The sequence below is a fragment of the Mus musculus genome, chromosome 3 (assembly GCF_000001635.26).
Source record: "Mus musculus strain C57BL/6J chromosome 3, GRCm38.p6 C57BL/6J".
In the NCBI taxonomy this organism is placed as follows: domain Eukaryota; kingdom Metazoa; phylum Chordata; class Mammalia; order Rodentia; family Muridae; genus Mus; species Mus musculus.
In genome coordinates this window covers 95,324,933-95,339,855 of record NC_000069.6, presented here as the reverse complement: position 1 = coordinate 95,339,855, position 14,923 = coordinate 95,324,933, and the positions used below count along the sequence as shown (strand labels likewise).

Genomic DNA, 14,923 nt, shown 5'->3' with positions numbered 1-14,923 from the left:
TTTATTTTAAAGTTATGTTAGTGAGAAACTTGGACTTGAAAAGGCAGCTTCTGAGAAGCTGGTAATAAGATAGTTAAATTAGAAATTCCATATCTAAGAAACATACTGTTACAAGAAAGTTATTTGCCAAAACTTCTTGATCATAGTAAAATCATCATTGCTTCAACAGAAAGGAGACACCACTGGGCCTTTTCCTTGACTCTTAGGAGATGGCAAGGATGCTTCGAACCTTTGGTAGAACACTAGATTCTACTTCCATAACAAAGAATACATTAGGGAGCAGTACCCTGTTGAGCTAGAGAGGCAACCTGTCTGAAGAGTCAACAGGGAGTAAGTAGCATTGTATTGCTTGTTGTCCAGGCTTGTTTGGTAAGGCAAAGAATCTGACATTATTCTTCAACATCCAGAGCACAGCTGGCTGTAATCTCAGTTGTTGGGAGGACAGAGCAGAGGATTGGAAGCCGCAGGATAGCCTAGGCTACATGAGGCTTTGTCTCAAACAACAAAGCAGAAAAACTATATGAGGTCTGGAGAGATGGCTCAGCAGTTAAGAGCACTGACTGCTCTTCTAGAGGTCATGAGTTCAGTTCCCAGCAACCACATGGTGGCTCACAACCATCTGTAATGAGATCTGATGCCCTCTTCTGGTATGTCTGAAGACAGGAAGGTATACTCACTATATAAGAAATAAATTAATAAATCTTTAAAAAAGAAAAAAGAACTGTATGAAAGATGAGGGAAATGGCTTAGCTGGGGGGAGGGGAAACTGTACAGCAGATAGGCTTGTGACCTTCTGATCTCATATCTTGCTTTTCATTTGCAGGTCACCTTTGGCCTCAGTAACATCTACCCCAGCATCTGCAGCCCCTCCAGTCCCTCCAGTCCCACCAGGGCCTCCAACCCCTCCAGGGCCTCCAGCTCCTCCAGGGCCTCTAGCTCCTCCAGCCTTCCATGGCATGTTAGAGCGGGCACCAGCTGAGCCCTCCTACCGAGCCCCCATGGAGAAGCTTTTCTATTTACCTCATGTCTGCAGTTACACTTGTTTGTCCCGGATCAGACCCATGAGAAACGAACAGTATCGGGGCAAGAACCCTCTATTAGTTCCACTTCTGTATGACTTCCGGAGGATGACAGCACGGCGCAGAGTTAACCGCAAAATGGGCTTTCATGTAATCTATAAGACACCCTGTGGTCTCTGCCTTCGGACGATGCAGGAGATAGAGCGCTACCTTTTTGAGACTGGCTGTGACTTTCTGTTCCTGGAGATGTTCTGTTTGGATCCATATGTTCTTGTTGACAGAAAGTTTCAACCCTTTAAGCCTTTTTACTATATTTTGGACATCACCTATGGCAAGGAAGATGTTCCCCTGTCCTGTGTTAATGAGATTGACACAACTCCCCCACCCCAGGTGGCCTACAGCAAGGAACGCATTCCTGGCAAGGGTGTTTTCATTAACACAGGCCCTGAATTTCTGGTTGGCTGTGACTGCAAGGATGGGTGTCGGGATAAGTGAGTTGGTGGGGTGTACAGGCATTGCTGTCTCTGCCTTCAGGTTTATTACAGTTGCTTTTCTTTTCTTTTTTATTTGTATTGCTTTCCCTGTTTTCCTTTACCTCCTCTTTCAGCTAGAGTTCTGCTAAGGTCATTATGAAATACAGATACAGAAACTGGGTACAGTGGCACATACCTGTAACTTCAGAATTTGAAATTCAGCATTGTGGCAGTTTCATCTTGAGTTCTGGGCCAGCCTAGGCTTCATAATAACTTTGAAGCTAGGCTGAGCTAGCTACGCAGTGAGATCTTATTGAAAGAGAGAGAGAGAGAGGGAGAATGAATGAACATGAGATAGGGAGACCAGGGTCTGATCGTCTTAAATGTCCCCAGGAGTAACCCTGGAAATGTAGGGGTTATGTTCTGTTCCTGTCTCCTCTTGCTGTTTCTGTCTCCCCTTAACCTTTCATCCTTGTGTTCACCATTTAGATTCTACTTTATTCTCACTGTATCTTACTCATGCTTTTTCTCACTACCTTTACCTTATCCCCATCCTCTGTTATTGGTTGATTTTTGCCCTAAGGTAAGGTTTGTTGAGGGAGTCCCTGGTGACTAAGGATGAGGCCTCGAAAGTTCCTCGCAAGGGAAAGAGTTTCCATAACCAAGATCTGCTTAAAAATATGGCTTTAGCTCCACCTTTCCTACAGCTCGGCCTGCTTCATATTCAGCATGGCCCTGGAGGTTAGAGCCTTTGGTATTTCTCACATTTTAGGAAGTCCTTGCCAACAAAGTCACTCAGCCAGTGCACCTCCTGTGCACTCAGCCAGTGGTACCACACATGGGCACCTTGGGCCTGGCAGAGCCTGACCTGAGATGAATGACTGCAGCTAGCAAGTCCTAAGTTGTGGACTCAACTCAGTTTTGATTTAAGACCGCTCAAGCTGGCCCAGAACTTACTAGCTGAGGATAGCAGTTAACTCCTGATCCTCCCACCTCTATGTCTCAGATATTGGATTACAGATGTAGATCACTGTGTCCAGTTCCCATCCTCATGAACCTCAGAAAACCACAACTCTAGTCACCCTTTTCTCTCTGCAGATCCAAATGTGCCTGCCACCAGCTAACTATCCAGGCCACAGCCTGTACCCCAGGGGGCCAAGTCAACCCTAACTCTGGCTACCAGTATAAAAGACTAGAAGAGTGTCTGCCCACAGGGTAAGTATTCAGTTTGGAGATGTCCTCAGAGAAGTACATTGTTGTTTTTTTTGTTTGCAAGAGCCTTTGGAAACCTAACTGTTGCCTTTGGGAAGCTGAAGCAGGAAGATAGTTTCAGACCCATCTGAGCTATGATACCAAAATTGTGTCTCAAAAAATATCTGAGAGTGATTAGAGAGGGTTTTTTTGGTTTTGTTTATTTGTTTTGTTTTGGAGACAGGGTTTCTCTGTATAGCCCTGGCTGTCCTGGAACTCACTTTGTAGACCAGGCTGGCCTCGAACTCAGAAATCCGCCTGCCTCTGCCTCCCACCACACCTGGCCGATTAGAGAGTTTTTAATAATTTTCTTATGCAGAAACCTTAGAAGGATGTGATAGCATATGCAGAAGGATTGCTTGATTTCTAGGTCAGCTTGGACTATGCAGCAAGACCTTGTGTAGAAACAAACAAAAATGGAACAGCGATGCTCAGTAGTTAAGAGCACTTGTTATTGCAAAGGACTTGGGTTTGATTCTAGGACCTATATGGTGGCTCACAGCCACCTGTCACTCCAGTTCCAGAGGATCTGGTACAAACACGTGCACAGACATGCATGCAAGCAAAGCACTCATACACCTAAGGTTAATTTCTTAGACGTGTGAATGTTCTGATTATGACTTACCCTAGCAAGTGAGATGTATTCAGAGACAGTTGGAAGAATGAATGACAGGGCTTTGTTAACCTAAAATGAGAAGTTAGAATCAGGGCCAGTGGTAGTAGTGCTGTCTTTTTTTTTTTTTTTTTTTTTAGATTTTTTTATTATTATATGTAAGTTCACTGTAGCTCTCTTCAGACACACCAGAAGAGGGCGTCAGATCTCATTACATGGTTTTGAGCCACCATGTGGTTGCTGGGATTTGAACCTTCGGAAGAGCAGTCAGTGCTCTTAATGGCTGAGCTCTCTCCAGCCCATGGTGCTGTCTTTTAATCTTAGCACTCAGGAGACAGAGACAGGAAGTTCAAGGATACCCTAGTCTGCAAATTGAGTTCCAGGACAGCCAGGGCCACACAGTGAAACTATCTTGAAGAAACAAAAACAAAAAAAAGTTAACATCAAAATCATGATAAATAGGAAGTAGATTTTATGTAGTCTTTTAAATTTTTTCTTTTTTGGGGGGGATGTTATATGTCTTAGATCAGGAAAAAACAGAATTTCAAAGATTTCAAAGACCAATTAGGTAATTTTAAGAGAATACATGAGAAGTAATGGGAGGTAGGCCTTGCACTAGAATGGAAATGACAGTAGAAATTAAGGAGGATAGGGATGGGTGTGTAGCCCAACAGAGGGCATGGTTAATATGCACCAAGAATGAAGTAATAAATGAGAGCTATTGGGTGCATTAGAAAGTACAGCTATATAGAGAAATTTTGTTGGTTGATTGGTTGGTTTTTCAAGATAGTGTTTCTCTGTGTAGCTCTGGCTTCCTGGAATTCACTTTGTAGGCCTGAATGACCTCAAACTCAGAGGTCTACCTGCTTTGCCCCCTGAGTGCTGGGATTAAAGGTGTGTGCCATCATGCACAGTAACATATAGAACTTGATAAACGACTAGAGAGTGGAATGAAAGAAGTAGAATGGAGGACAGTTCCCAGATGTTTGGCTTGAGGAAACAACTGGTCATTGATGCTGAGTTGGAAAACCAAAAGGTGCACAGCTGAGTGTGGTTTCACCTTGTTTTCAGCCATATTAAATTAGGCAGTCCAAATACAAATGTGAAGAAGATGGTAACATTTCTGGAGCAGGATGTACATGGTGGTGCATAAATCATTAAATCAGTATTCCCAGAGGCAGAGGCAGACCTCTGTGAGTCCAAGACTAGCCTGTTTAACATTTGAGAACATTAAAAACAAATAGATAAAAAAGATTTCTGGAGCAAAGTTAAGGGCTAGACAAAAAGACCTGGGAGTCCTAAGTAGAGAAACAATAAATTTGAATGAATGCCGTATTTGGGGTTTGCATCAATATCTGAGACTCAGGACAAGTTTGAAAGAAGAAATAGAGTGAGAATGGAAAATAGTCCGGCAAACTATACATGGAATAAGAACCCAGTCCTTGAGTGTACAGGGAAAGGGAAAAACATACATAAGATTACTTCATTTTTCATAATCAAAGGGTCTACCTTTAAATTGAAAGGTATGCTTACTCTGGAGGTGTAGCTTGGTGATAGAGCACTTGCCCATCCTGTATGAGGCCCTGGGTTCAGTTCTCAGCATAATAAACCAAAATAGATTCCCACTAAGACATAATTAGAGCCAGGTGGTGATTGTAAACACCTTTACTTGAAGCATTCTAGATGCAGAGGCACATGGAACTCTGTCTACTAAGCAAGTTCCAGGACAGCCAAGAATACACAGAAAAGCCTTGTTTTGAAAAAAGAGAATCGCCGGGCAGTGGTGGTGTACACCTTTAATCCCAGCACTCGGGAGGCAGAGGCAGGCAGATTTCTGAGTTCGAGGCCAGCCTGGTCTACACAGTGAGTTCCAGGACAGCCAGGACTATACAGAGAAACCCTGTCTCGAAAAACAAACAAAAAGGAGAATCAAAGGTTATGGTATATAGCTTAATAGAATGATTGCCTAGTGTCCACAGAGTCTTGGGTTCCAACACCAGCACAAAATAAACTGGTTGTAGACATGGAGACTGGAGGATCTGAAGTGTGAGTTCATCCTCAGCCTCATAGTAATATCAAGTCAACCTGGGTACATGAGACTCTGTCCCTCCAGTTCCAGGGCTTCCTTCTAGAGCACTGTACTCAGCTGTGTTTGTGTTGATGCGTGTGGGTGCAGTGGGTGAGAATCTATAATCTCAGAATTCAGGAAGCATACACTGAAGTATCTTTGGAAGCTGAAAGCCAACCTGGTCTACCTAGTGAGTTTTAGGACAGTCAGAGCTACATATGCAATCTGTTTCTGTCAAAGAGAAACAAACATGACTAGGGGCTGGAGAGATAGCTCAGTGGTTAAGAGCACTACCTTCTCTTCCAGAGGACTGAGGTTAAATTCTCAACAACCACATAGAGGAAAGTTAATCAGGAAAGCATGTGATCCAGAAAACAGTAGACCCAACCAAAAGGACAAATGAAGGAAATGTCAAATATGCTGCTGAGGGGACGGTCTCACAGGGTCACATGGCACTTCATGTGGAGACCCAGCAGTGCTCAAGTAGGACAGATAACTGCTGGGGTGGCTTCCTGGGAAGATGAGTTCATGGCAAACTTGAGAGGAGATTTAGACTGTTGGGGAATTAGTTAATTTGCGTTGAACATAGAGAAAACAAAGCAGAGAACAGCTGACTGGTAGTATGTACCTATCATCCTATCTTGTTTTGGTTTTGGTGTTTTGAGGTAGAGATCTGCCTTCCTAGTGCTGGGAGTAAAGGCATTTCTACTGCCTAACTTCCTTACATAATTGAAAAATATTCCCAAGCCAGGTATGACAGCACACACTTATACTATAATCCTAATGCTTAGAAGGCTAAAGCAAAATAATGGCAAATTCAAGGCCAGCCCAAGCTACAACAAACAACAACACAGGTCAGGGATGGTTGTGCATGCCTGTTAATCCAAAACTCAAGAGTATTGTCAGGATCAAGACCAAGCTGTGCTGGTGAGATGGCTCAGTGGTTAAGAGCACTGACTGTTCTTCCAGAGGTCCCAAGTTCAATTCCCAGAAACCACATGGTGGTTCACAACCATCTGTAATGGGATCTGGTGTGTCTGAAGACAGTGACAGTGTACTCATATACATAAAGTAGATAAATCTTTTTAAAAGAAAAAATACAAAGCCACCTTTGCCTGTGCAGCTGATCCAAAGACAGGGCAGCCTGTGTTACATGAAATGAGATCCTGTCCAGAAGAGCTTAAAAAAAATAGAGAAAGAAAAGAAAAATGTTGAGAGTATAGCTTAATGCAGTGCTTGCCTAGTGTTCATGTAGCAGTAGGTTTGATCCACAGTACTGAATATGTGTAGTACATACCTATAAGGCCTCCTGAAATCACACCATTCTAGAGGAGGAAACATATAAAAAACATAGACATTTTTAAATCAAAATACAAATTGGACTGCTGCTCATGGCCTTTCATCCTAGCACTGAGGAGGCAGAGGCAGGCAGATCTCTGTGAGTTCCAGGACAGCCTGGTTTATAGGAAATCTTTGGTTATTAGTTAGTTTTGCTTTTGTTGTCTCTGGTTTTGAGTTAGGGATAGAACCCAAAGCCTTGTTCAGTGTTTTGAATGTGAATGTTTACCACAGGTTCCAATCTTTGGTGGAACTGTTTGTTAAGGATTAGATGTGGCCTTGTTGGAGAAGATATGTCACTAGGGGTGGTGAGGTGTTAAAAACCCATGCTATTCTAGTTAGTGTTTTCTCTCTGCCTGATGTAAGCTCTCAGCTACTGCTCCAGTGCCATGCCCCACAACATAATGGTGGTGGACTCAGCTGCAAAAAAAAAAAAAAAGATTTATATATTTTATTTATATGAGTACATTTTGCTCAGGACCTCTGGAAGAGCAATCAGTGCTCTTAACCACTGACTCATCTCTCCAGCCCCAGATGCTTTCTTTTATATGTTGAGGTGTATGTTTGTAGCAAGAGAAAAGTAACTTAAGATTACCACTTAGGGGGCTGGAGAGATGGCTCAGCAGTTAAGAGCATCTTCTTGAGGTCCTGAGTTCAATTCCCAGCAACCACCTGGTGACTCACAACCATCTGTATTGGGGATCCGATGACCTCTTCTGGTGTGTGAAGATAGCGACAGAATGCCCACATACATGAAATAAATAAAATAATTTTTGCTAAACTTTAAAAAAAATGACTACCATTTAACTACATATCCAGTCCTACACTACAAGAAACAGACTTTACCTTCTCTCTTTAAAAAATAAAAGGGGGGCTGGAGAGATGGCTCAGAGGTTAAGAGCACTGACAACTCTTCCAAAGGTCCTGAGTTCAATTCCCAGCAATCACATTGTGGCTCACAACCATCTGTAGTAGAATCCGATGCACTCTTCTGGTGTGTCTGAAGACAACTACAGTGTACTCATATAAAAAAAAATAATTAATTAAAAAAAAAAAACAGAAAAAGACTTCAGTTCTTTTTTTAGACAAGTTCTCCATCTTTAGTCTAGGGCTGTCGTTGAAACTTGCTATCTACCTAGCTTGGTCTCCCAAGTGCTAGAATTACAAGCCTGCAGAAATATATATCTAGCAAAAATATTTCTGAATAAGTATAAATATATGTCACTCATATTTAAAACTATTAGTTCCCCAATACACATTGATTTCATTCTAACCTTTGACTTGGAAAACACTGTACTCTCTAGCCTACTTCTCTCCCTCTAAAGTTGTTTGAAGTGTGTTTATATCCATTACTTCCTAGATCCATTTCACGCTGTGTTTTTTTTTTTTTTTTTTTTTTTTTTTAGCCTACCTCTGGTGGTTTTGTGCAGGAGATGTGTTCTTGGCACCCTCCACTGCTTTTGTTTGGCTGGCTTTAACCTTGATCTCTCAGTTTCAGTCTCCAGTCTTCAACCTGTCCCTGGGTACTTGAAAAGTAGGCCTTTTCCCCTGGGAGTTTGTTTTGTTTGTTGGACATGGCCTCCATTGCTAAACCAGCTTCCATCTCACTGTATAGCCAGTGGTAACTTTGAATTCTTCATTCTTCTGTGTCTACCTCAAGTGTTGGAATTCTAGGCATTTAACACACACATAGTATATACTCTGTTTTCACTCTCTCGTTCTCTTTTACAGCACCACAATTGTACTTTTTATAAGTATTTCTAACAACTTCCTTGACTCAATTGTGGGATCTTTTTTTCACATTAATATAAGCTTACATTTTATCCAATCCCCACCCCACCCCCATCCCACTACCTAGTGCAGTGTTACAGAGTAGCCACTGAAAGACATTTTAAGGAATGAATAAATGATACTTAGTATAGTTACTCTGATGGCTTCCTGTGCTGATAACAAATATGAATAGCCCCCTAATTCCCAATAGGCTTTCCCTAGGTATGGCCTAGAATTCACTATGTAGTGCTGAGATTAAAGGCATGCACCACTATACCCAATTGGCTTTTTTTTTTTTTTTTTTTTTTAATTTGACATGGCCAGGGATAGTGGCCACATCTTTAGATTTATTTATTTTATGTATATGAGTACACTGTTGCTCTCTTTAGACACACCAGAAGAGGGCATCAGATCTCATTACAGATGGTTGTGAGCCACCATGTGGTTGCTGGGAATTGAACTCAGGACCTCTGGAACAGTAGTCCATGCTCTTAACCACTGAGCCATCTCTCCAGCCAGCCAGCCCCCCCACACCCCGAATAGGCTTTTAAGGATGCACACAGTAAAGCAGTACCCAGGAGAGGTGCTGATGTGTGATACTCAGTTTCTGCAAATTGCTCAAACTTTAGTCCTGTTAATGCATTTTTGTCTGTGTATCTCACAGTAATCCCACTCCATGTTTTGTGTTGTTTTATTTTTCTTTTTACTTATTTTTGTGGTGCTGGCAGTCAAACCCAGGAACCTCAACAGTCCTTTCTAAAGTTGGGGTAGAAAATTAATCTTTATTTTTATTTTATTGTTGAATTGTTTTAGATTTACTCTTACTTTGCATGTATGTCTTACATACACGCATGTATATGCACTATGTGTATGCCTTTTGGATCCCCTGGAATTGGGTTTACAAATGGTTCTAAGCTACTATCTGAATGCTGTGAACTGAACCCAGGTCCTCTGTAAGAGCAACAAGTGATCCTAACTGCTGAGCCATCTCTCCAGCCCCTTGTATTTTGAGACAGGTTCTCAGATAGCCCTGGTTGACTTTGAATTCTCAGTGTTGCCAAGGATGGCCTTGAGTTTCTGAAACTCCTGCATTCACCACCTAAATTCTGGGCTTTCAGGAATTTACCACCATCACCAGTGTATGCAGTGCTAGGATCTAATTCAGGGTCTTGCACACACATTACATAACTAAGCTACATCCCCTGCCCTCGTGGATCTGTGTAGTCTGATGGTAGTGCATATGTAAATCAGAGATCAATATACTACGTCTTTTCTCTTTACCTCCCTTCCTTCCCCCTCAGGGTTTCTCTGTGTAGTCTTGGCTGTTTAGAGTGTTAGCCTCTGCCTCTGCCTCCAGAATGCTGGGATTAAAGGTATACACCAGCAACAACTGGCAAGTATTTGTACTTTTTATCAGGAAGTTTTGTTTTATATTATATTTTCACAGTTTTGAGACAGGATCTCTCTTTGTAGCCTTCACTGTGCTATAGAACTCAAGTGTGTTGACCAGGCTGGCATTGAACTCAGATCACCTGCATCTGTCTCACATATTTTCTCTTTTCTTCAGTTGTTGAATTGGTAATATGAGGTCAAAATTACTATGATCCTTTTCTTTGTGCATTCCCAATGTTTGAACACAACTTTTTAGTTGTTTGTTTTTTTTTTGTTTTTTTTTTTTTTCTTCTCGAGATAGGGTTTCGCTGTATAACCCTGGCTGTCCTGGACTCTGTAAACCAGGCCTCAAACTCAGGATCTGCCTGCCTCTTCTTCCCAAGTGCTGGGATTAAAGGCGTGCGCCACCACTGCCGGTTAACACAACTCTTGTTAAATAAATGTTTATTGAAAACAACGTATTGGCACATGCCTTTAATCCTAGCATTTGGAAGGTAGAGATAAGTTACTGTCTGGGTTCTAGGCAAGCCTAGTCTATGTAGTGAGTTCCAGATGGCCCTGTCTCAAAAAAAAAAAGTAAGCCAACCCCCACCCTAAAAAAATGTTTTCTGAAAGAGTATCAGCTTTATGCTAACAAAAGAATTGTACCAATATTATTATAATTTTCTTATCTATTTCCTTTTGGTATATATAATCTGGCTTCTGCTTTTCTTCTGTATCTGTTTCTAGATGTCAGTTTTTTATTACATTCATGGGGTGGGGGCAGGTGTGCATAGATCAGAAGACAGCTTGGAGGAATTGGTTCTCTCCTTCTACCTTGTGGCCTCCAGAGGTTGAACTTAGGTCATCAGTCTTGGTGAAAAGTGCTTTTACCCAATAAGCTGGCTCACCAGCTTCCCTACTTGTATCAACTGAGACAACCTATAAACTTACATCTGCAGTCTGAATCACCTCATTGTTTGCTAATCCTTTCTCCAGGGGTTAGGCACTCTGTCACTTATTATCTACAGTATTACTGTGAATATTGTGAAACACTTTGCCTTCTGAATTATGTTCTTGGTCTTTATTTTCACATGAGTCCAAGAGGATAGAGGAATCACTCCAAAAATCCACTATCTCGGGTCACTACCTACTTGATGATCTTTGCTTGTGACATGTGTTAGAGATTTAAGTCTATCAGTAACTGTGTCATTGACTGTATTCTAACCTCCCAGGGTTTATGAGTGTAACAAACGCTGCAATTGTGACCCAAACATGTGCACAAATCGGTTGGTGCAGCATGGTCTGCAGGTTCGACTACAGCTGTTTAAGACACAGAACAAGGGCTGGGGTATCCGCTGCTTGGATGATATTGCCAAAGGCTCTTTTGTCTGCATTTATGCAGGTTAGTGATTAAAAAAGGGGTTTTACCCTATGAGGTTTGGGACATGGAAGGTCAAGGAAAAGTTGAACATAGCAAAGTGTTAGTGGGTATGGTAGCACATGTCTATAATCCAAGCACTCAGAAGATGAAAACAGAAAACTTTAAGAGTAGGAGATAACCTGGGCTACAGAGTTAGATTTTACCTCACAAAAAAAAAACAAAACAAAACAGTGTTTGAGGAGTGGAAATGTAGCTCAGGAGAACAATGCATGCTTAGTTTTCAGGAGGTGCTGGATCACTCCCTAACATTAAAAAAAAGAAAGGATGGATGGATGCATAAAGTGTTTGACAGTTGAACTGGGAATAAGAGGAGGTGGGAATCTCTTCTATAAAGGACATGATAAGTGATATATACCTGAATAGGTAGGACCAGAGAGGGGCAAAGGTACTTCTTAAACAGTAGAAGGGAATCAGATTTTGGCTATTGATGTTTCTTTCAGTGAGAGACATCATTTAATTGTATTATTTTCTCCGAGAGATATTTTAACCCAGGAAGTACCAAGGAGGTAAACAAAAGAAAAAAGAAAAAAAAAAATTGGGAAGGGCAAAGCAACAAGCTGCAGTGACATTGACTTAATGTCAGAGGCAAAGGTGGCAAAGTAAGCATATAATAGATTTACCCTGCTGGTGGGTGTAGTACTGATGAAGACCATCAATTCTCTTGATTCTCAGGCAAAATCCTGACAGATGACTTTGCAGACAAAGAAGGCCTGGAGATGGGTGATGAGTACTTTGCAAATCTGGACCACATTGAAAGTGTGGAGAACTTCAAGGAAGGATATGAGAGTGATGTCCCCACTTCCTCTGACAGCAGTGGGGTAGATATGAAGGACCAGGAAGATGGCAACAGCGGTTCAGAGGACCCTGAAGAATCCAATGATGACAGCTCTGATGATAACTTCTGTAAGGATGAGGACTTCAGCACCAGTTCAGTGTGGCGTAGCTATGCTACCCGGAGGCAGACTCGGGGTCAAAAGGAGAATGAATTGTCTGAGATGACTTCCAAGGACTCCCGCCCCCCAGACCTCGGGCCTCCACATGTTCCTATCCCTTCCTCAGTATCTGTAGGGGGCTGCAATCCACCTTCCTCTGAAGAGACACCCAAGAACAAGGTGGCCTCGTGGTTGAGTTGCAATAGTGTCAGTGAAGGTGGATTTGCTGACTCTGACAGCCGTTCTTCCTTCAAGACTAGTGAAGGTGGAGATGGCCGTGCTGGGGGAGGCCGGGGAGAGGCTGAAAGGGCCTCTACCTCAGGATTGAGCTTCAAGGATGAAGGAGACAATAAGCAGCCTAAAAAAGAGGTAAGAACTTTGAGAGCAGCCCTACTCCCCTCCAGAAATTACTTACTTTAACTCACAACCCTGGAGGTACAAAGCTGCATCTGGTGATGGCCATCCTAGCTGGCAGACTCCCAAGGTGGTGTAAGGCATTACATGGCTAGAATCAGGGAATATCTATTTGTGTTAAAAGCAGTTCCTTTTAGCATTGGTACAAATGAAGATTGAAACACAGGGCCTTACCCCTTTCAAGACTCCATCTCAAAGGCAAAGAAATAAAGAATTGATTCTAAATATATAGGGTTTACTGCTGTTGGGATTTTGTTTTGTTGTTTTTCGAGACAGTGTTTCTCTGTGTAGCCCTGCCTCACTCTGTAGACCAGGCTGGCCTCAAACTCAGAAATCTGCCTGCCTCTGCTTCCCAAGTGCTGGGATTAAAGGAGTGCTCCACCACTGCCTGGATGCTTTTGTTTTTTTTTTTTAATTGCTGTTTTTAGTTAGACACGGTCACAGTACACTCCAGGTTGGCCTGAAATTTGCTATTACAAATTTAATGTTGAAATACTCCCCATTACAGATAGTAAAACTGTTGGGTCCGTGAAGCACAGAGCTCACGAGACCCATTATTGAGAAAGATTAAAGGCCCTTGCCAGGAGAGTATACTGTTGATTGTGAATGTTAACAAGTTATAACATGATTTCCCTACATCACCACCTTCAGTGTGTCTCTTGCTGACTTATGGTAATGCTGTCTTTGGAGATCTTCTGTTACCTTGGACCATGAAATGATCTTTAACCTTTCCCTTGTTCCTTTCCAGGACCCTGAGAACCGAAACAAGATGCCAGTGTAAGTGCTTGCTTTTTCATCCTTTAAGCCTTCCTCTCCGCTTAAGCACACAAAAGAAGCCTAAGAAACAACCAGTAGCAACTTGACCCTCTCAATCTTTGACCTTCCCATAGAGTTACTGAAGGCTCTCAGAATCATGGACATAATCCTCCCATGAAGTCTGAAGGGCTTCGCCGATCAGCTAGTAAAATGTCTGTGCTCCAGAGCCAGCGAGTTGTGACTTCTACTCAGTCAAACCCTGATGTGAGTGACTGTCTTATGCTTATGCTGCCTTCTGTTTTATTCAGTCCAAGTAAAGGAGCACACAATAGTCCACCTCAAGTCCTTGGCTAGAGTGACTGTTAAGTCTCTTCTTGGGCTTTGACTTTGTGTTTTGTTCTCCAGCATCTAATCATTATCTTATTATAACCAAAGCCCCTCTTGCCAAATCATGGGTAAAAGCATTAACTTGAGCAGCCTTTCCATGAGCTGCTCATCCTTCTTCACACCCTTCTGTCCCCAGGACATCCTGACACTGTCCAGCAGCACAGAGAGTGAGGGGGAAAGTGGAACCAGCCGAAAGCCCACTGCTGGTCACACTTCAGCCACAGCTGTTGATAGTGATGACATCCAGACCATCTCTTCTGGCTCTGACGGTGATGACTTTGAGGACAAGAAGAACTTGTCAGGTAGTCTGAAAATGTTTGGATGTGGTAGGAAGGAACAGGAAAAGTAGGAAAAACACTTTTAAAAGAAGGAAATAAGCTGAGTGTGGTGGTGCATGCCTTTAATCCCAGCACTCGGGAGGCAGAGGCAGGTGGATTTCTGAGTTCCAGGCCGGCCTGGTCTACAGAGTGAGTTCCAGGACAGCCAGGGCTACACAGAGAAACCCTGTCCCGAAAAAAAAACAAAGACAAAAAAAAAAGAAGGAAGTAATTCAGATCCTAAGAGTTGGGCAGGTTTCCCACCTCAGCTGAACTGTTGAACTGCCATGTGCCCTTCCCTTCTTCCCCATACCCCTCCGTTTCTTCAGCTCCTTAGTTCAACATAACTATTCATGCTTTTAATAAAGTGTGACAATCTCAGCCTGGTGCCCAAACCTGTACTTCAGCATCTGGGATGCTGAGACAGAAGGCTTGTGGGTTTAAGACACCTGAGTTAAGAGGAAGCCTCATCTGAAACAATGTAACTTATGGTCTTCACCACCCCAAGACAGTTTCTTTGTAGCCCTGATTGTTCTGGAACTCCCTATATAGCCAAGGTTGGCCTTGAACTCCAGATATCTGCCTACCAAGTACTGGGGCTAAAGGTGTGCACCAACCATACTTGGCTATGATTTAGGGTCTTAGCCTGAATTTAGCTAGCTTATTGCAGTGATTGGAATAAAAGTGAGGAGAAGTGGGGCATGGTAGTAACATGTAATTCCAGCACTTGGTAGAAAGGGGGCACAGGAGGATCACAAGTTTGAGACCAC

At 42.5% G+C, this 14,923-nt stretch overlaps 1 protein-coding gene across 3 annotated transcripts in view; it reads left to right on the top strand.

Annotated features, from left to right (window-relative positions):
• Setdb1 (SET domain, bifurcated 1) overlaps positions 1-14,923 on the top strand; it is a 33,678-nt gene that overhangs the window by 17,347 nt on the left and 1,408 nt on the right. For all 3 annotated transcript variants that reach the window (NM_001163642.1, NM_018877.3, NM_001163641.1), the window contains exons 13-19: positions 824-1,510; positions 2,591-2,707; positions 11,139-11,308; positions 12,020-12,648; positions 13,442-13,470; positions 13,584-13,713; positions 13,973-14,138. In NM_001163642.1, the coding sequence (NP_001157114.1) occupies positions 824-1,510; positions 2,591-2,707; positions 11,139-11,308; positions 12,020-12,648; positions 13,442-13,470; positions 13,584-13,713; positions 13,973-14,138 (1,928 nt within the window). The remainder of the gene's footprint in view (positions 1-823; positions 1,511-2,590; positions 2,708-11,138; positions 11,309-12,019; positions 12,649-13,441; positions 13,471-13,583; positions 13,714-13,972; positions 14,139-14,923) is intronic.